This window comes from Mastigoproctus giganteus, chromosome 13 (assembly GCF_048544385.1).
Source record: "Mastigoproctus giganteus isolate SK-2022 chromosome 13, ASM4854438v1, whole genome shotgun sequence".
Lineage (NCBI taxonomy): Eukaryota > Metazoa > Arthropoda > Arachnida > Uropygi > Thelyphonidae > Mastigoproctus > Mastigoproctus giganteus.
In genome coordinates, this window is record NC_143587.1 from 21,054,377 (window position 1) to 21,076,292 (window position 21,916).

Below are 21,916 nucleotides of genomic sequence, written 5' to 3' on the forward strand. Positions count from 1 at the left end.
TCCTGGCGCTGGTATTAATCTTCTCGGCAGCTCCTAGCGCTACTGGCTTTCCAACAGACTGTGAACAGATGCAGATCTTTCCAATGAAGTTTGGTCTTTGTCTAAAATTTAATTATATGTACATTTATTTTTTATGTAATTTGATTATTTTTCAATTTGTTCATATCAATCTTTTTTGGTCATGGCAGGTTTTCACTCTCCTTGTACTTGGGCAAACAGGAGAGGGAGTATATAAGTGTACTGCTAAATTATATGTAACTGACAGCGGGGTTGCCATTGGTTGGCTGGGACCGCTTTAAGTAATAAATATCAAATATCAATATGCTGCCACTTTATTAGGTACACCTACCTAGTAGCGTGTTGAGCCTCCTTTAGCCTTCAAAACAGTCTGAATTTGTCTAGGCATGGATTGAACAAGATGCTGAAAACGTTGTGCAGGAATGGAGTACCATGCAGACATGAGTGTGTCACGCAGTTCCTTGAGATTCGACGGAGGTGTAGGCCTACAGCGAACAGCCCTTTCCAGCTCATCTCAAAGATGTTCAATAGGATTGAGATCCGCGGACTGCAGCAAAGAAAAATCATTGACATGTTCCTGGAACCATTCCATAGTGATTCGGGCTTTGTGCACCGGCGCATTATCCTGCTAAAAGTAACCATCTGACTGAGGATAAACTGTCAATATGAACGGATGCACTTGGTCAGCAACAATGTTTAGATGTGGCATTCACACGTTAATCTATGGGTATCAATGGATCCAAAGTAGTCCAAGAAAACATTCCCCACACCATAACACTGCTCCCACCACCTTGAAAAGTAGTCGTCAGACATGACGAGTCCATGGATTCATGTTGTTTTCGCCAAATTCTGAGCCTTCCATCAACACGATGCACCAGGAACGTCGACTCGTCAGACCAAGCAACTGTTCTCCAATCCTCGATAGTCCAGTGCTTGTGTTGCTGTGCCCACAGGAGGCGCTCTCTCTTCTTCTTAATTCACGACAAAGTGCGACTAGTGGTCCGTTGCGGTATTTTGTTCTGCGCACCAAGGTTGTATTCTGACGTGATGTGCGACATTGTGGCCCGTCTGTTTGCTTGCACAATTCTAGCCATCCTCCTCTGACCACTCTCATCAACAAGCGATTTTCTTCCACATGAGTGCCTTTGAGAGGATGTTTTCTGTTCGTTGCACCATTCTCGATACACCCTTGAAACTGTGGTGGGTGAAAAGTTCAGGAGAACTGCCGTTTCAGAAATGCTTTGTCCAGCACGTCTTGCATCTACTACCATGCCACGTTCGAAGTCCGTTAGATCACTCCTTTCCCCCAATTCCTGCTACGGTTTGTACGCTTAACTGATAGAAGAAAGGTTGTTCTGCTCCATTTATATCCACAACTGTGGTCATGTGACTTGCAATGTTGTTGGATAAACCATTTGTGTGCACAGCAGGGGTGTACCTAATAAAGTGGCAGCACTGTGTATATATAAAGGAGATTTTCTAGCACGTTTCATATTATATTTCTTTCAATTTTGAATACTATTTGGAACCTCCGTCTGAGAGAAGTCGTCCATTACTTCATTAGTCCAAAGAAAAACATTTTTCTTCTATAAAAAGAATACCCTTTGTATTTAAGATAGGGCGTCGTGTACATGTCATTTCCATACATATTTCTCTCTCTCTCTCTCTCTCTCTCTCTCTCTCTCTCTCTCTCTCTCTTTTATCTAAATGATTCCAGCTTTCGGTAATGGAAGGTGGGTATATGTCTAATGATGCCAATCCCGCTTTCTTCTTCCTGCTGCTTGAAACCCATCAATGCAAGATGGTTCATTAAACTGACATTAGTACAACAGCCCAGTAATTCTAGGAACTCAACAACACCTGTTGGCAAAGTGTCAAGCCAGTTAATACAAAATAATAAATCAAAAATAGGAGGGGCATGGGAGAGATCTAGTGAGGGAGGATGTTATGTAAATCGGAAGTTGAAAGGGCTGAATAAAGAATAAAAAATATTCTTATTCCTTTATTGATGGATAATTTTACAACTTAAAAATGTAGATTGATTCCAAATTCTCCTTGGAATTAGTTTTTAATTCGAAGGAGAAGAAAAACATCACGTTAAAATGGCGCTCCTTAAAATTTTCTAGGCGAAAAGCACTTAAAACGAATAGTATTTATTTTGTTTTTATAGAATATTATAATTTTATTAAAATTCTTTTTTAAAAAAGAATTTTAAATGATATAAGATGACATAAGGTAGTTGAGACAACCGATGTCTTTTCTGTCAAAAAGAGTGAGGCCAAGCAAATAGAAAGTAGAAATGGGTATCGTTCAGATTGGAACTGGGACCATAATTAATCACGTGGTGTTGGGCAGGTTTAGTTCCTTGCGCGGACAGGTTTCTTCAATTAGTTGCTTATTCATGACGCACATGTATTGAGGTAAAAGAGCAGTGGATGTTTTCTGTTCGTTGGCAAACGAACAGAACCAGAGCCGAGGTCAATGTCAAAGTATTTACTCAAATTGCTTGTTGCAATCCACGTGACGTCACAAAATATGGTAATTTCTTGGTCTCTTGTAAACTTCTCTGACACTACCCTCCGAAAAGTATCTGAACACACGTAAGTTTCGCATTGACATCACTTCTTCTCACTTCAATATGGTGTCTGATCCTCTTTGACCGCTGTGACACATTACACCAACGAATGATTGACTGGAGCTGGCATGATCCTCCATTCCTCCTGAAGAACAATGGTCTGACGCTAGCGTGGACTTTCCAGTTCATAGGGTTTAAGTGGAGAGCTGCTCCAGTCATTCCAACTTTTCTACTTTCATATTCATGCAGCTATTTTCGAACAACACTGCCAGTATGACATGGTACATCATCTTGTTGAAACAACATAGATCTGTACTAGAATTTCCACATCGTAGGGCGCATGGAATTGTCCAAAATGGTAAAGTATGTGTCGTTTGATGGTTTCTCATACAGTCACCAAAAATTCCAGGCAATACCATGAGAAACAGCACCACACCATAATCCTACCTCCTCCGAACTTCATTGCTGGACAGTGCACTTCGGAAGAAACGATTTCCACGCTTTACGGACCAATTATGCGTTCCACACAAGACCGCTGATTGTGGTTGGTGGTGGTTGGCTTGTGCGTTGCCTTTCTCCCATGAAAACCGAACAGTGGTACTCTTTACGTAGTGCGTTCGTACAAACCTGAACGTTGTTGACACCTCAAATTCCTAGTTGATGTTTTACAAGGATGTCTGAAGGGATTGTCCTACTCGTAAGTTATGTTTCAAAAAGTTAAATTGGAATCATGTTTTTAGGTGAATGCGTGTTTTTCAGAAGTAATTTAAGATGTTAATCCGAATAAGATTTCAGAATATAAATTTGGTACCACAACAAACAAATCAGGAAGATTAAAAATGATTATTTCAACAGTACCACATACCACGCATTTATACAGTAATGTAATTCGGTACAGAACACTTCTGATTTAGTTTTCTCTTTCTGCAACGTAACGTTTGGAAATTCGAAGAAGTGGGTGGCTATTTCCAGGATAAAGGCAGGATAGTCACAAGCTGTGGATATAGCTTCAGAAACTTTCGAATGGTTCGTGGTCCTTGAAGACATTTGAAGTCGGTGTGTTGGCCAACAAACAAATGAAATATCTCCATAAAAATCAAGGGGAACGATAAATCGGAGCTTCGAATAGGCACGCAGCTGCACCATGATATCCTATCCAAACTGGCTACACAGGAGAAATTAGGGGCTGTCTATTAAAACCATGTAATCGATGTAACTTTACAGGATGGTTTGCAAATTTTTATCAGATACTACTCAGCTGTTTCAGTTAAAGCTAAAACAGCTGATGCATTCGTATCTCCTGTGGATGTCTGCTAACGTCCAGTCACATGATACGGTTCCAGTAGCCTTAAAACGCTGTACTGAATTCGCAATAAATGTGTATCTTGTCTTTCGGGAGAAATTGAATGTGAATTCGTCACGTCCTTCATTGAGTTATAGTAGAAGCATTTTGAGCTTTCTTTGCACTGTGAGACTAAGATTTTTGCTAGGGGTAATCTGTATCGGAAAAGCCGCACAATAACGAATAATCAAATCGTGACGGATAATACAACAGTGGCCATTCAGTGTTGTAACAAAAACACTGAGCGGCCACACTTTATTAGATACAGCAACCCTTTTCATGAAATGGAGCAGTCCATCAGCAGTATCGCATGTTTGTAATATGCAATATAAAGATGGGCAGAGATGCTGTATATGTGCAATTCAGTGTGTAAATGGGCAAAACGAAAGATTTAAGTTGATTTGGCGTGGTAGTCAGCGCCAGACGCAACGGTATAAATATCCGGAAACTGCAAAACTGCTAGAGTTTTCACGTCGATTGAGTTGCTGGTGTATCGAGGTTGGTACAATAACCATTAATCTTTGGATATATTCTGCTAGGTCTCAACAATTCTGTCTGGTAGCACACATTTAGTCCCTCGAACCAATGAAACATTTAGATGCTGCAGACTACCTGCAAATTGTTTCCGACCAAATGAATCTATCCACGGCTGCAGTGTACCAACCTGCGAATGGGCCCCTTCAAACAGGATAACGAGCCCACACCACAAGGCCAGAATTGTACAGAAGTGGTTCCAGCAACATGAGAGTGAATTCAGGCTACTGCAGTGGCCTCTCCTTTCACCAGAACTCAATTCTAATTGAGTTCGAAGCAGAAATTCACAATCATCCAATTTTCAAGTGGGATGTAATGGAGTCACCATGGACCAGAATTCTTTTGGCACGCTTTTGACACATTGTTGAATGCGTGCCACGATGAACCTAAGACTGTTCTGTGAAGATGGACCTACTTGTTATTACTTAATAACAAATAGGTCCACCTTTACAGAAGTCTAGTTTCCACAACGATGTCAGGTGTACCTAATAAAACGGCCACTCAGTGTATTACAATAAGCTAGCTGCAACTAATATAAAGACTCGTTTGTTGGTCATCACTGAACTCTTCTACCTGTGGACATAAATTATAAGATTATGACAACGATCTTTGTAACGGTCTGTAAGTGCTTACTTTACCTATAAGTCTGTACATTACGATTCCAGCTGTGGAGATATGGCTGTTTGCATGGTGTGCAAACAATAAATCATGCTGAAAGAAAACAATATCAAATCCGATTCATTTCGAAAAAGACATACGCTGCCCTCTGGTGTACAGCTTTTTCTAATTACCAACGAAACAGGTTAAAATGTGATGTGCGACAGTTTTACCAGAGGCTGGTTCACAAGGCCTGTAAACTACATGCCAAGGTCCCCTCCCTCCCTCTGCAAAACAAAAAGCAGTAGTATCCACTTCTAAGAAATCTAGCTACAACGAGGGACAGATACAATCACGCAACATCAATGAATCGATAGACACTCTGATTACAAATTTCTAAACCTGTTCTCAGGCATTACAGATGCATGCGGTCGAGTAACAATGAACACTTAAGGATATTATACAAGGGGCACGAGCACACCTCGAGGGACGATTTTTTCTTTATTATTGTGTCACATGCATTCATGCTTCTCCTTGAACTATTTCTACAACCATACACCTGCCCGAGATGAAGAAATAAACAAGCTAACTTCGGTCATTAACACTTCATACGATTTAAACCACCTCTTGATGTGCCATCGGAGAAAGAGTACCCCACAGCGATGTCAGCAGGTCTGGTCCTTTGATGTCCTTTTCCCAAAGGCAAGAGGGGTCGAAAGAAGGGGAATTCTTACACCATTTAGATTCCTTGACTTGCTGTAATAGGAGCAAGGTCCAAAATGATGCAACATCGAGTAATTGGGGCTGTCCAAACTGTGATGGAGAAGAAAAAGGGAGGGATTCTTCGTTTCATTGGTCACACGGCAGTTTAATTTTCACCAATAATTCTTACTGTAACTGATCGAAGTTCATCCTGACGGACAAATAAAATACGTTATTAGCTAGATGATCTATGCTGATAGCCCAAGGGTGATTAGGGACACATATCCTTGACAATTAAGGAGGGAAAAATATTCATCATTCAAAGATTTTTTTGTTTAAGAACCCTTAGCAATAATTTTTATCAAAACGCCACCTACAATGGTTTATCCTTTCGAATCGCCAAAATAAAGAAGGCAGAAACAGGCCATGCATGCTGTTCCCCCTCCTTCTTCTTAGAGTGCCAGTCCACTCGGCATTACACTGACGATTTATTGGAGGTGGAAACCGTACAGAACACGGCGGGAGTCAAACGCATTACGGATCCTCCCCCACTCGTATACAGCTGTGGTATGCCAAAGGTTAATAGAGGTGAGTTGGTTAAACGAATTGAAGATCCCAAACGGCGCCGTCTCTTTCATTTCTGTGATCCCAAAAAAGGGGTTATGCCCTTACTAATATCTTCGTTGCTGTCATCCGCTGACCGTCCTTCTTCAACTTCCCCCTTTTCCCCACCAATAGTTTATTAAGTAGGGATAAATGGTAAAAAGAGTTGGTCAGTTTCTGTTTACCGTCAGGGTAATTTTTCAGACCCACTTGTCCTTCAGTCTCCCCCCTCTCCTCCTAACCCCAAGAATTAGGTGAACGCGGATGTTCAGACGGGGGAATGAAAAAGAAGTCTTTTCGTCCCTTTGGCTTCACCGTTTGGACTTTCTTTCTTTTCAGTCTATATAGAAATGATTCTACAGAAAAGAAAGCTGAGTACGCATTAAAATCGACTTTAAAACTAGCATATGTGTATATTATAATTCCGAACACGGGATAGGAGTTTAACTTTCCAACCATACACTGTCTTATCTTATTTATTTCTTATTTTTTAAACATTAAGATTAATTGCTGTCTAGATTTTACACGTGCTTCGAATAGACAATTTGTAGTTGGTCTTGTCATCTGATTTTAGGTTCAGCGCTTTTTTTCGTCTGATTTTAGGGCTCTTGTCGACTGCTTTTAGGTTTGTCGACTGCTTTCAGTTTTGTCGTTTGCTTTCAAGTTTGTCGTCTGCTTTCAAGTTTGTCGTCTGCTGAAAGCAGACGATAAATAACTCTAAGGAAGAAAATTTTAATTTAGGCAAAGGTATAAATCGTGCTTTAAGGTTTTCTATATTATACACTTTACTCGGGTTTGCCATGGTTACTAATAATTAACACCAACAAGTTTGAACGACGATTTTATTTAATACAATTTTCATTTACATAATTTTCATGCATAATGAAAATCAACATAATTTCAGAGGTAAAACAGATTAACAAAACACAATTGAGTTCTCCTTCAAAAATATTTCACATTTTTTAATAAAATCTGAAAATCACATACTACCAACAGGAATGTTTAATTGACATCAACAAATTATTTTATTTCATTTTTTTGAGAGAAAAAATGTTAAAATGGCGAAAACTGACGAAAAACAACACTGACGAAAACTAATTATTTACAGTTTTTTTTTTTTCTCAACAACAACAAAAATCCGGTGGATATTTTTGTTTATTTATAACTTACTCAATTCAAACGACAATTGTCTAAATAAATATAATTTAAACGGGTAAAGAGGAACCCGTAAAATATCACAGAAATAATTATCAAAAATATATCTTTCACCGGGAAATTTAAAATGGCATTTAAGTATTTCCGGAATAAATCCCCCCCTTTCTTTTATTTTTGTTCAGAGTAAGTTTAAATATAAATGTGTACAGTCATACACACAATATCACTCGGATTGATTTTTGGGCTCTTTCAAAATACACCAACCATTTTTAAAACTGTACATCTACAATTTATGACATGAGGTGGACGGTATTGATCACATGATCTAATAGTCCCAAAGAAAATTTCTAAATCCTACTCGACGTATCCAGCATCCTGGTTCAAAATCAACTACATTACTGAAGATGATAGACTTTACTTTAAGAATAAATAAAAACTTAATTAATATGCCATTGTACGTGGCAGTAATTATCATCGTGGAACAATAGCTTGAACACCTGATTTACAAAACCAAATCCTTTTCTCGCGTCTCTGAATGCTGTACAAAAAACAGAGAATAAGCCAACACGTGACGTCATGGGTAAGCGTTCATTATATACAAAAACAGCGTGTTTGCGCATGCGCACGAAAAAGATGAAATGTTATGATACATCATCAGGATCACTCCAAAGGCTCACGTTTTCGGCTGCAAGCTTTCTTGAAAGTTGGGTACGTGGCTCATTGCATACAGAAACATCTTGGCACATCCCACATAAATCAAATTCTTCCGGACATCACAACTTGGTATCTTCCTTAAAGGCAGGATTGGTGAGTCCCTTTTCGTTGGTCATTTGAGGGGAGCTTTCCAGAGAAGAACCTTCATCGATGGTTACGTACGTATAGAAGAATGCCATGATTGTGAAGATGATCATGTCCAAGCCCATCAAACTGGCAAACATGAAAAACTCGGAAGACTGAAATACAATAAAACCAATATTAGGTGAATTCATAGAAAGCAGAATAAAAAGAGAAAATTCTAAATCCAAGTTGCAAACTAACTTCATCTAAACATTTCCAGCATACACGTTGACTGATAGTTCCCGTCATCCATAACTATCTCCACTCTACAGATAACCCCTACTTATATCGCAAAGACATCTTTAAAGGGGGAGTAGACACAACGCCAACTCCATTCTAGGAACAACAAAACAGTGTCCCACAATAGCTTCCCCTAATTCTTTCTCTGTCAGTGGTGGTATCAATGGGAAAATTAGCTTTGCTGCTAAATCTTCTAAGCGTCCACCCTACGCCCCCATTCCTTCTAACCTCCGCCTACCGACAATAGGGTCAAAGCATCGTGACACACCAACAGGCGGGCAAAACTCAAACTATAGCAATTCAGTTTTCCCCCGAAACTCAGAATGCAATTAACTGGCGGTCCACTGGTTCCAGCTTCTCATTAAGTTCCGAATACATCGGCCAAGAGAAAGACGGGAGAAACAGGGTTTAAGGTTACGTCGATAAACGGAAGAACAGGTAGCCGGGCCGCCACTCAAAAATAGCAACTGGTAGGTGGGATTGGAATTTTGCTGCGGGCATTTTCGGGGGAAGATGGAATATTGTGACAAATGAAACATACAATTTGTAATCCACTTCCTTCCAACAGCTTCCACTTAGTTTGGGGCTATTTATACTCTTTCGAATACGTTTCAAGAGAGAAAAACAAGTCAAAAAGTATAAAACTCAACTTTCCTTCTTTCATTTCAAGTACACTTCCCTATAATTTTACCCGGCATAGCAATTACGTAGTTACTCATGCGTTTAAATGGCAAAAATCACGAAGTAAATTTTTATCAATGAAATGATCTGAAAGTACAGCTGATCCTGTTCTCTGATATATCACAGAATCCTTGATGATTAAGATTTGCTTTTTTTTTTAATCTTTTCTATATACACTTACCTGTTTATCAAACAAACTCAACTCAGCAGCAAGTACAACTATCAGATTGCCCACGGCCACTGTCAGCAACCAAGCCGCCTGCAGGACAGACTTCATGCTCTTGGGAGACTACAAATAAATTTACACTTCGGTTAGATTTCCAATCAGCAGAAGTAGGCAAAAACAGAAAAGCCAAAACTAACAAAAACTTTGATAATTTATTTAAAAGCCATTTTCGAACAAAATAACAGGCAAGTTATATTCAAGTTTGGAGCCTACATATTTCAGAGGCACCAGAAAAAAAAAATTACAAGAGAAAATTTTTAGTTCGAAAACGCACCACGGTGGACAAATAAAGACAATCAGTATATGATGTTTACCACATGTTTGATTCGACTCTTAAATGCTATCCAGCTGTAGGCACACTCTAAAGCAGAGACACGGTGGTGGTTGTTGTTATTGTACGGTCTTAGGAGCATCGGCGAATAATGCCATATTGCTACGTGTATATTGTCTGTAAATTGTGTGTTCTGTGGTAGATTTTCTATTTTTCTGGAAGGAAAACTCCGAATTTCCGGGAGAATAAACCCTGCACCATCGCCTGAGATCGATTAACTCAACCACGTTGTGAAAAAGGCCCATAAAAATTACTCACGTCATCTACGGGACCCAAACTCAGGTCTTTTACACCATATGCAGGGAGGATGGCGTTTCTACCAACTGTGCTAACCACGTGGGCCAGCCAGCGGCACGGATGTTAGTCCAAACCATCTGAAATCATTAACACAAAATTCAAAAATTTCAAATTATTTTATTGGAGTCATCCAGAATTTCCTCTATATACCCATTTATGTAACGTGTCTGTAAGTTGAGTGTGTTCTCTGGTCGATTTGCCTATTTTTTTTGGAAGGAAAAAAAACCCAGTTTTGGGGGAGAAAAATCTTGCTATCTACGCCTGAGACCGACTAACTCAGCCACAGAGTGAAAAAAGCCCATTCAAGTTCCTCGCGTCATCGACGGGATCCCAACCCGGCCTTTTGTAGTGTGGGGACGACGGTGAAGGTACCACTGTGCTACCGCAGCGACAATCGTTAGCACAAACATGGACTTTATTACGAGACCTACACAGTAGTCTGAACTCAATGTCTTCCATTGAGTTCAGACATCGTAGAAACAAATGATGGACTCTCGAACGTCGCAACTGGACTGACAAGGAATAGTGCTATGTGCTCTTCACAGATGGATACAGGTACTTTACCAATGAGTACAGTACCTGTACCCATCTGTGAAGAGCACAGATGGGTACAGGTACTGTACTCATTGGTAAAGGGTCCTGATGATGGATCCAGGTATTGGAGCCACATGGTTGCAGTCACATTTTCGACTGGTCCAAATGTAGCATGAAAGATAGATTCGAAACAACTCTGTGTACCTACAGGAACACAGCCAGTTCGATGGAGGCGGATTATGGTGTGGAGATAGCACTAGTTTCTGTGTTGTACAGACTTATACGTTATCATTAGGTACGGGATTCTGACAGCGCAAATATAGAGATGAAATCCTTCGATTCATGATTCTTCTTTCCTATGCTTGCTTTGGGGGTTTTGGGCGGCTCTGTTATATTGATCACAGTGGCGTAAATTTCATGTAGGCAGGCAAGGCAATTGCCTCCGGGCCCGGGCCCGTTATAGGCCTGGCGTCTTTGGCTGTCTCCTGTTTTTTGCGATTTTCATTAATTAAGTAGGGGCCCGAACATGTTCTTTGCCTCCAGGCCCTAAAAAGGGTAGCTACGCTACTGGATCACACTACGTCTGAGATCAAATTAGCATGATGAAAAATGCATACTAATTTGTATGCTAAACCAGAGTATCTGCGAGAAGAAAAGATGTAACCCTCGCCTAAGACCAACTAACTCAGTCAAGTTTTGCAAAATGCCCATAAGAATTCTATGGGTTATCGACGGGATCATGTCATTTCCAGCCCTCGTGGGTAAAATCGTCGTCCTCCCCACACCAGGTGAAAAAGACCTGAGTTCGAGTCCCGTCGATGACATGAGGAATTTTTATAGGTCTTTTTGACAACGTGGCTGAGTTATTCAATCTCAAGTGAGAATAGCATGTTTTTTCTGCCGGAAAATCGGGTTTTTCTTCCAGCAAACAGAAAATCGACCACAGAACATACTCAATTTACAAACAGTATATATGGAGCAATATGGCCTTAGTCGCTGATGCTCCTAAAACCGTACAACAAGGCATTTCCACCAAGTGTGTAAGGAAGGTGATTATAACCATAGTGCTGCCCTGGAGGGTGAAGTACTAGTGGATGGTACATATTTTGCCCACTAGTCTAAGATGAAAGTTGCAATAACAGTCAATCTACAAAAACAGGTCTACGTGACATTAGACTAGAAGTCAAAAAGACCAGGAGCAGTCAGTCCCACGTAGCCTCTCCATGATAAAAAAAATGTGGATTTTTTCTCAAATGTACCATACCATCAGGACCGGTATAGCGGGGTGGAGCTGTTTTGACATGGTCATGATCACTTGGAGGCCGTTCTGAACTCTCGCGGAGGAGCCCAAAATTTAGTTTCACCTCTGATATGCAGTGAATTAGATTTTAACTTAAAAGAAAAGTACTCATATTTCTTTAGTGTGCCAAAAGAGACGAATTTACTAAAATATTAAAATATCAGTCAAAGTAGGCTGAGCACTTAAATTATCTATTCACAGCTGCTTTTGTTATTATGAAGATTTATTGTTGCAAAGAGGTTTTTGCACATTACTAAAAAAATCTTTTTTTTATCAACTTTTTAATACATCGAAGTCAACCACTAAAAGCTACATTTTGAAATAAAGGTCAAACTGTTTATTAAAAAAAATTTAATGGCTTTTAATAAACCGAGCCATTAAAATTAATTACTGGCTAATAAGAATAGCCCAATCAGCGAACTTTTCATGGCCCAGATCGCAGTGGGGGACTTATCGCTCAGAACACATTTGATGCGTGTCCATAACTATGGTTCCGTGTTGTAGCATAAAGATAAACTTGCTAATACACAAACATGGGCACTTCTCCAACAAGTTAATACTGCCAAAAACCTGTCCATGCGTCCTACACTTGCCAATTCTATCAGCAGTTTGCAAGGTCAGAGTAGTTGTAAATCATAATTATTTCCTTTCGGCTATCTTCACCTCTCATCTCTCGTCAATGTGACATAATGAAGAACGCCTACGCCCGATCCTCCCTCCTGTGGGGTTATTTTAACCTTACAGGAAGAGGCGGGAGCAAATCGGAAAGAGAGAAGGAAAAACATCGTAAGCAGAGCAAACTTTACTTAAGTAATTTACATTTGATTTCCCCCATAAAATAAAAAAAAGGATAAAGGACTTATATCGAGGTCACCACAGATTCCGACAACAGGCGGGACCTATTAATGCCCCAGAAATAGCCACGCGGTGACAGGTTATCCGTAGTACTGAATTACGTGATTTAATGGTGATAACGCAATTACAACCTTGCACTGTCGTCGCCTTCGCTTATCAGAAAAAAAAAAAAAAAAAATTGCCATTAATATATCAAAAATTTCAGATGGAATTCCACCAAATGGATGATCAATTATGTCTTTTATTTACAAATTTGTTAATTTTACCATTAAACAAGATGTCCGAAGATTACACTAGAAGAACTCAATCTTCTTTTGCCAAGACGATAATTACACGGGTCTTCAAAATGGAAGTACATTAATTGGAGGGCGCCTTCGTAGCCAGGTGGGCAGGAGCAGCACTGCGTAGCACACGCTTCTTGATTAGACCGGGGTTCGAGCCCGTGACCACCAAATACGGAGGATGCGGAAAGGTCAAGAAATGACCACCGCATACCCCGGAACAATATGGCCTAAGTTGCTAATGCTCCTAAAAAAAGAAAAGCCAAAACATTCCAAACATTATTTGGAATACAATGAATGATCCCCGAATGCAGAAACTGTAGTATTGGATCCAGACGATGTTTCTGAAGACGGCAAGAAATAATAATAATTATAACCGAGAAGCATCTCCAGCAACTACTCCGGATCACCGAAGAATTCAGCAATGATATTAGGATGGAATTTGGTCTAGACCTACGGATTACATCAGGGAAAATTAGTCAAACGAAACTACCAGCTGTAGACTGCTAAAGAGATCGAAGCCATGGCACAGGATGAGGCCTAAAAATACTTGAGGATGATGCACTCAGCAGTTACAGCACAAGGAAATTAAAACCTGCCCGACCGAAGAGAGACTCAAAAGCCTGCTGAAAGCAAAGCTGAACGGAGGGAAAACAGTTAAAAGCCATAAACACCTATGCAGTCCCAGTGCTAACACTCCTTCGGAGTGATAGATTGGACTAACACCGAGCTGGAGGATATCATGAGAAAGCCAAGGACAATGATGACCAAGAGCCGCCAACACCACCCAAAATCAGCCGTGGAGAGACTGACAATTACTCGGAAAGAAGAAGGGGGCTTAATAGACCTCATCGAGCAACACTAACCTGAAGGATTACTTCATAGGAGTCCCCCTCCTATTTACGCCTGAGACCGACTAACTCAGCCACGGAGTGAAAAAAGCCCACTAAAGTTCATCGCGTCGTCGACGGGATTCGAACCCGGGCCTTTTCCGCCCGGTGTGGGGAGGACGATGATGATACCACTGTGCTACCCGCGCAGACAACTTGAGGAGTAGGAACGTTGGATTTATTCCACTCTTGGCCTACTCATTTTGTCGGATGAAAAACATATATCGGCCAAGATCGACTAACTCCATTACCGCTTTGTTTCTCTTGTTCTTGCTGTTGTTGTAGTACGGTTTTACCATATTGCTCCGTATATACGTCTGTAAAATGTTTGCGTTCTGCGGTCGATTTTCTGTTTGTTAGACGAAAAAAAACCCTATTTTCCTAGAAGGGAAATAAATCATTTCAGTCTAGTGGGTTCGCACAGTGGTTATGGTCGTCGTTCTCCCCACACTAGCTGGAAAAGGACCGGGTTCGAATTCCGTTATGGGCTTCTTTTTTCATTCCATGGTTGAATTAGTCGGTCTCAGGCGTGGGCAACATGGTTTTTTCCTCCCACAAACTCAGATTTTTTGCTTTGTCCAGCAAACAGAAAATCGACTTCAGAACACATGCACTTTACAGACAAGTATATACGGAACAAATATGGCCTTAGTCGCTGATGCTCCTAAACCCTGTAAACAACAACACACATATGTGTTCTATTAGTAAGATGGGGCTCCACCACACTGCAGCTTGAAGTGCGCGATTTTCTCAATAAAAAATTTCCTAAAAGAAGAATCGGCCCTTTCGATGGCCTCCTCTTCCTCAGATATCACACCCATGGATTTCCCTCGTGAATATCATTATTGGTATAATTGCTGTCCTCCCTACACTGGGTGAAAAAGACCTCAGTTCCAATCCCGTCGATGACGTGAGGAATTTTTATGGACCTTTTTCACAACGTGACTGAGTTAGTCGTTCTCAGGATTTTCGTCAAGCAAACAGCAAATGGACCACAGAACACGCGATTTACACACATACTGTATTATTATAAGGCGCAATATGCCTAAGTTGATGATGTGTCTAAAACCTTACAAAAACCAACCAACCTACATATTAGTATTAATCTGTGCAACTAACCTGAAAATTATAAAAATAAATTACATGTAAAAATTTCCTATGGATTTCTTTGTGGAGGCTACGTAGGGGGCTAAAAAACAAGGTGTAGGCAAAAAAAAAAAAAAATAAATAAATAAAATAAAATAAAATAAATAAATAAATAAAATAAACTAACAACGTCACAGAGTTAAAAGACCGGATTGAATAGGCAGTAACTTCCATTTCTTAAGAGATGCTTCAAAACGCTTGGCATGCAATAGGCCACCATTCTGACATTCTACGTGCTACCAAAGGTGCCTACGTGGAGGTTTACTAAAGTGAGATGATAAGAAATTCTTTGAGTTGCTTTGTTAAGTGCAGTAAACTGTGTTACAATACCTATTACAATAAAATTTTAATAGAGCTCCATAACCAGGTGAATAATTTATAGACCTCTGTGGATCCATCAATTGCGTGTATTCTCTGATCAATTTTGCATGTTCTTCTGGATGAAAAACTCGAGTTTATAAGGGATAAATCCACGCCTGAGACCAATTAGGTCAGCCAAGGAGTGACAAAAGCCCACAATAGTTCCTCGCGTCATTGACAGATTCGAACCGGGACCTTTTCCACCCAGTATGGGAGGTTATTGTTTTTGGGTTTTAACGGCATCAGTAACTCAGACCATATTATGACATACATATTAAATCTGTGAATTGCACGTTCTGGGGTCCATTTGTTGTTTGTTGGACAAAATAACCAGTAAAAAACACGTTACTCTTGTCTGAGATCAGCTAACTCAGCCGCGTTTTGAAAAAAGGTCCATAAAAATTCCTCAGTTAAGTGATGGGATTCGAACTTTGTTTTTTTTTTGTCCAGTGTGGGAAGGACAGTGTTGTTGTTGGGTTTTTAGGAGCATCAGCGACTGAGGCCATATTGCTCCGATTATATTGACTGCAAATTGCTTGTGTTCTGAGGTCGATTTTCTGTTTGCTGAACGAAAAAATTGCGAGTCCGGAAGAAAAAACCCTGCTACCCTCGCCTGAGACCGACTAAAACTGCAACCGTCCTGGGAAGTTTTGAAGTACAACTGTGTCTCGGTTTTTCCAGATTGGTCCAATAAACAAATAATATACAGCCAATGGCGATCGATGTGGTCGGAATCAGCTCATTGATGTCAGAAGCCAACGAAGGCTGAAGAGACTTGTGTAATATATTACATAAGGCTTTTCAGTCTTCGTCGGCAGTACGTACAAACAAGGCTACAGTCAGTCAAACAACAATCCAGTACAACAGTGGTAATCAATGAGGTATTTTCAGAATGCACAACTGGTCACGGATTGGGTATCGCAGGCCACAACCGAACCGGGTTTTATTCCTGTAAACAAAAAAAAAAAAAAAAAAAAAAATGAAGGTAGGTTACAGTTGGCTCAGAAACACCAACCTGGACAGCGAAAGATTGAGAAAAGGTTGCTCGGGTTCACGCAAATATGGAGAGGAATATTTACTATGAGTATGAGAAAGTAACCAATGGAATTCCGACCGGGCTAGCCAGGTGGGTAAAGTGCCAACCTGGCGAACCCATAGGTCGCGGGTTCGAATCAGAGTAGAAAATGCAAAAACTTTGGGAGGTGCATTATGGCCACAGAAGCCGATGCGCCAACTAACAAAAAAAAAAAAAAAAAAATGGAACATTCTTAACAATTAACCCTAAAACAACTGATTTCTTCGCTATTTATGAAAGAGATGAATCTTTTCAAAGGGTTTCTTACCAATATAGGCCTATCATTCGCCGAAAAATTCTTTGCACCTTTTGGCGAACGATAGGTCAAAATGTAATTCTTTTCCTGTCGGAAAACCACTGGACACATTTTATTGAAGTTCATAAAGATTTCATAATGTTTTGATGTGATGTTTCTGCTGACGTCGAATAGAAGAGTCAAGAAAAAACAGTATATAAACATTCTTCACCCTTTTGAAGAAATCCGACAAAGCTCTCTGAGCTGCGCAGATGGGCTTTTAGGATAGCTTATGGGGTTTTGCCAATGATATACAGGAATTTTGCCAGCAGGGACAGGCAGGCGATTATCCCGTTATACAAGGCAATGGTCAAGCTACTTCTGAATACTGCATACAATTCTGGAGAACTCATTTGGAGAACGATGCATATCTGTTGATTAGGTTGGATGTATATCAAAAGCCAAAGTAACTAAAGTTATGAGGCGTCAATATGTTGTGTCTGCCTTGTGCATATTCTTCGGCCGGTTTGTTTGCTGGACGAAAAATCCAAGTTTCCGGGAGGGGAAGAAAGCTTCCAACATAGCCTGAGATGGAGTACTCAATCTACGCGACTAGCGACTATCCATCCAAAATCAGTTAAATCACCATTAATAATCCCCACAGCATGCTGATAGTTGAAACATATAGTGAGAGAAAATCTCAAAGGCATTCTTAATGAGTTGACTATACAGACAACTGACAGAACTGGAATAAGCGCAGGACCAACACCCAGCAGGAAAAACACTTCACAGAATAGGTTAATTTTGGATTCCATAAAATCTCCAAACTTCTCGAGCAGAATTAAAACGATAGCGTCAGTCAATATTCTGCTCTTCAGCCTACAGTGATGTGTAACAGTTGTGATCAAAAAGTTTGGTGACTGACCAGGAAACAGAATTCGGATCGAAACTGTGGGTGGCGTCGTCGTAGCGACTTGTCGAAATAGGCTCGGTAATTCTAGATATAGTAGCACATGATCACCCGTTCATTTGGTGAGTCAGAATTAGCGCGGGTTAAAGAGGTGTTTTATGTTTCGCTGCACATTAGAATGAGCGTATCAAATTTTGTGTAAAATTAGGGAAAACTGAAGCAGAGATGGACTACTCAATGAAATACACGAAACAATGTTAAAAACAGCCTTTGGAAAAGATGTCGTTCGAAGACGTGCAATAGTCCACAAAGCTTAAAGGGCATCGCTTGTCTGTCGAAGGTGAACCTCGCTCTGGAGTTCAGTCATGATTCAATCGCTCGTGATCATGATCTGATCAATCGACGTTTAACTATCTGCAAAGGCTAGTGAAATCTGTCAATTAATTCTAACCGAAGATTTGTGAATGCGATGTGTTTCAGCCAAGTTTGTGCCTCACACCCTCACTGATGATCATATGCAGCAATGAGTTCTCGTCAGGATCTTCGTCAAAGTGCTGATAACCAACACTTTGTTTCTTCCATCCATACTAGTGACGAATCATGGGATGTGATCATGAAACAAAGACCTCGTTCCCTCAACGGAGAACTACGTCTTCCCCAAGGCTTAAAAAGCAAGGCAATTTCTATCAATAATGAAGATCATGATTATCGCAATTTTTAACTGACAAGGCATTATTCAATTAGGAATTTGTCCCGTATGGTCAAATCAGTGGCGCCTTATCCTATAGGCAAAAAAGACAGCTGCCTAGGCCTCAGTTCAGAGGAGGCCCCAAAATCACTGTTTCAAAACTCATTGCTGTTTTTTACTAATATTTTTAAGTGATTTTTTTAAATCGGAAACTGAACATTCTACCTGCCAAGCTCAATGGCCTTTACTTGAAGTTTAATTAGTAAATGAAGTTTTTTTCGAAAATGGTTTTATCGATTTTGATGAAATTTTATATTTAGTTCTTCCTTAAATAGTTGAGTCAATTGAAAAAACAAAGACTGCCTTGGAATGGAATTTGGAGTCCCCATCTAAAGATTCCATTTTGCCTTGGGCCCCATGAAGGTAAAACGCACCACTGGATCAAATAATGAAACGAAAAACAGTACACAACACGATACTGTTCGGAGGCACTTTCCATGTGAGGCACTCCAACCACTATGCGCCCCTACTCATGGAATATGGCTCCCAGTGAATATATATATACAGTATATATATATTTCCCAAATCTTAAAATCTGGTTGAAGTGAAGAAACGTTGTATGACAGTTTTGAGAACAATCGGTGAATCTCTTCTATACATTGCGATGTTCACTGATTATAAATTTATTTCTACAAATTTACGGAAGCAATCAAACACACCGCAGTCTTTATTTTGGTTTGTAACTGGTTGTGCCGTTGCCTATTTACTCTGAAATCTATTTTGTAGAATCCATAACCCTTCAAGGGTTATAAATTATTTCAATAACATTATTAAATCGAACTAAGCTCAGGAGTCTGGTTTTAGTTATCACAGAGCTACCAGCAGTTAAGCTCCATTTTAGAATGTCGTAAAGTCCTTAAAGAAGTACCAAAAAATTAAGCAAATCTCCATTCAATGACAATCAGTCTTTAGTAATACCGCGAATATAGGGTTGTTACTCCAAAGGCACGTCGAGTGATAAAAGTTTGGGAATCATTGAGGCGTTATATTATCGAAATTTCCAATCGTGCTACGTAAGCGCCACCTAAATTTATCTGCTTTCTGAAAATGAAACCCCAGGTGTTCATGTTATGATAATTCTAAGTACCACACGATGAGATGGGTGAGAGAACAACGCTCTTATGCAGTGCTAATACGTTAAAATATTCTTAACTGACATAATGAGGTCGCGTGCAGTAGGCTCGCGCACCTGACAGACGTAGGCAGCCAAGGAAAACACTTTTCCACCCACAGCCGAAAAGCAAGAAAACAATGTCCACTCCTCAGCCAGCCTCCCTCTCACAGTAACCTTGACGTGTATTCCTCGGTGCAAATCCACCTGGTAGCTAAGTTCCTAAATGGGGTGTGTCAAATCACGTGGTACCTGAGGTGACGAGCAGGCGCACTGAGTTGGAAGGCCACCTGCCTCAAAAAAAAAAAGCGAAGAAAATGAGGACGTTTCGAAAGAAAGACCAAGTTCAGTATCGATCGTGAAAAGAGGGTTTGTGGCGCCATCTGGTGTAACTAAATAAAACCAACATGTATAATGAGTTCCTAAGTGAACAGTAACTGCCTCACGAATCGAACTAAGCTGTTTCTTAGAACTGTGTTTATAAAAATATTGGTACATTTATGGCTAATGCTGTAGAGCTGTAATGCTGTAAAGAATGTATGATCGTTTAAGTAAAAAGTTATGAAATCTAGATTTCTATAATGACCACTCTTATACCACGTGAAGATTAAGATTAGGGCTACAGGCAGGAGCGGATTAAGGTCGGTTGAGGCCCCGGGCGCAGAAGAAAATATTGGGCCCTTAAAAAAAAGAGACAGGGAAAATAAAAATACACGTTAACCATTTTTTTTAATAAATAAAAAATATTATGTACTATTAATGTTTTATTTCCAATAAAATTTGAATATAATATATATATAATATAATTAATAATAGCATAATAATAATCACAAAGTTTTGAACTAATATGTTCAACTAATTTGTTGGGGTTTTTCGTGGGCCCTTCAGAAGTCGGGGCCCAGGGCGCGCCCGCCGTTAAATCCGCCTCTGGCTACAGGGGGTTGATTCAGCCTTTTGATAACGATTTTGACTGTCCTTTAAAACTAGGAAATTCCATGCCAACGCCACCGGTTGTGTTCTATTTGTTTTCCCTGCTCATGGACTATCGCGCGGCATCGCAATTTCCATTAAAGTAAAGCGCGCTGCAAGAGTGCCAAGTCGATCTTGTCCCATTCCTGCCAGCAGACTTTCCACAAACCTTCAACAGTTCTGGGGCGGCGGTTTCCGAGAGCTCTTTTCAAAAGTCCGAATGCGCAAAAATCCATGGGTTCGGCGTCAGATGATTTAACAGGTATATCTTCAAACGGGATCGAACAAATACCTGTCGCCGCTTCCATTCTCCGCAAAAAAGCGCGGATGAAACGTGACGTGTGGCTGGACGCCTTATCCTGATGCACCCAGACCTTTTCAGCGTCAATGTGGGTATTTCACGTTCAAACAACGGCTGTAGAACTTTAGTCTGGTAATACACTGAGTTGACTTTCACGTTTTTAGCGAATCTGCGCAGCTTAAATTTGCCGTTATAACAAAAACCGGCTACAACCATAAAACATCGGCCAAAACCTTCCATGTTGGAAGGCCTTGTCACCCTGTGGACGGTTATAAATTGCCCGAATTTTGTTGCAATCGGAGAGGTATACCCACGCCTCGTCCAATGTTAGTACGAATTTCCACCTTTCAGCTGCCAGATATTTTTTGTAGAGTTTTAGGACATTGACCTGTCGCTCTGCAATGTACCTTGCTCCTAGGTGGTGTACGCGGGCCTTGTGCTTTTCCTCCAGTTGCAAATTTTCGTTGATTATGCGACAAACGGTTGACAACGTGCGACTGAACTTTTCGTACTACTGTACCTCTCTCGTTCGGCGCCTCCGTAGCCAGGTAGGCAGGAGCAGCAGTGTGTAGCACACGCTTCTTGATTAGATCGAGGTTCGAGTCCGTCACCACCAAATACGGAGGATGCGGAAAGGTCAGGGAATACTCAAATAACTGACCACCGCGTATCCCCGGAGCAATATGGCCTTAGTTGCTAATGCTCCTTAAAAAAAACCCAAATAACAAATAACTCTCTCGTTCGACTTGGAGCAGGTTGCAGTTTCTTCGGTGTTTTCCGCCCACTTGCTGCAGCTTCGGGAAATTTTCCTTTGCCATTCAAAACCTTATGGATACCAAGCTAAAATTTTTCGACTTGCACTTATCAATAATTTTCGCATTACTGTACCCTTCTTCGGAAAGCGTGGTTATGTAAACTTCCAACCGTGGGTCTAATTTCCGAGGCATGTGGACATTAAAATAACTTCTACAACTGATGCACCTGTTGATAAGGTTTGGGACTGCGCCTGCACGAAAAAAAAAATTACATTGCTGCCGTACGTCACAAGCAGGATTAATGTCAA

General features: G+C 40.4%; 1 protein-coding gene across 1 annotated transcript in view; it reads right to left on the minus strand.

The window, feature by feature from the left end:
* Positions 1-7,578: 7,578 nt before the first annotated feature.
* The window catches only part of LOC150075844 (solute carrier family 15 member 1), a 154,860-nt gene continuing 140,522 nt past the window's right edge, over positions 7,579-21,916 (minus strand). The window contains exons 19-20 of the mRNA XM_090388171.1: positions 9,466-9,573; positions 7,579-8,479 (exon numbers count right to left, since the gene is read on the minus strand). Coding sequence (XP_090244297.1) covers positions 8,300-8,479; positions 9,466-9,573 — 288 coding nt within the window. The 3' untranslated portion in view covers positions 7,579-8,299. The remainder of the gene's footprint in view (positions 8,480-9,465; positions 9,574-21,916) is intronic.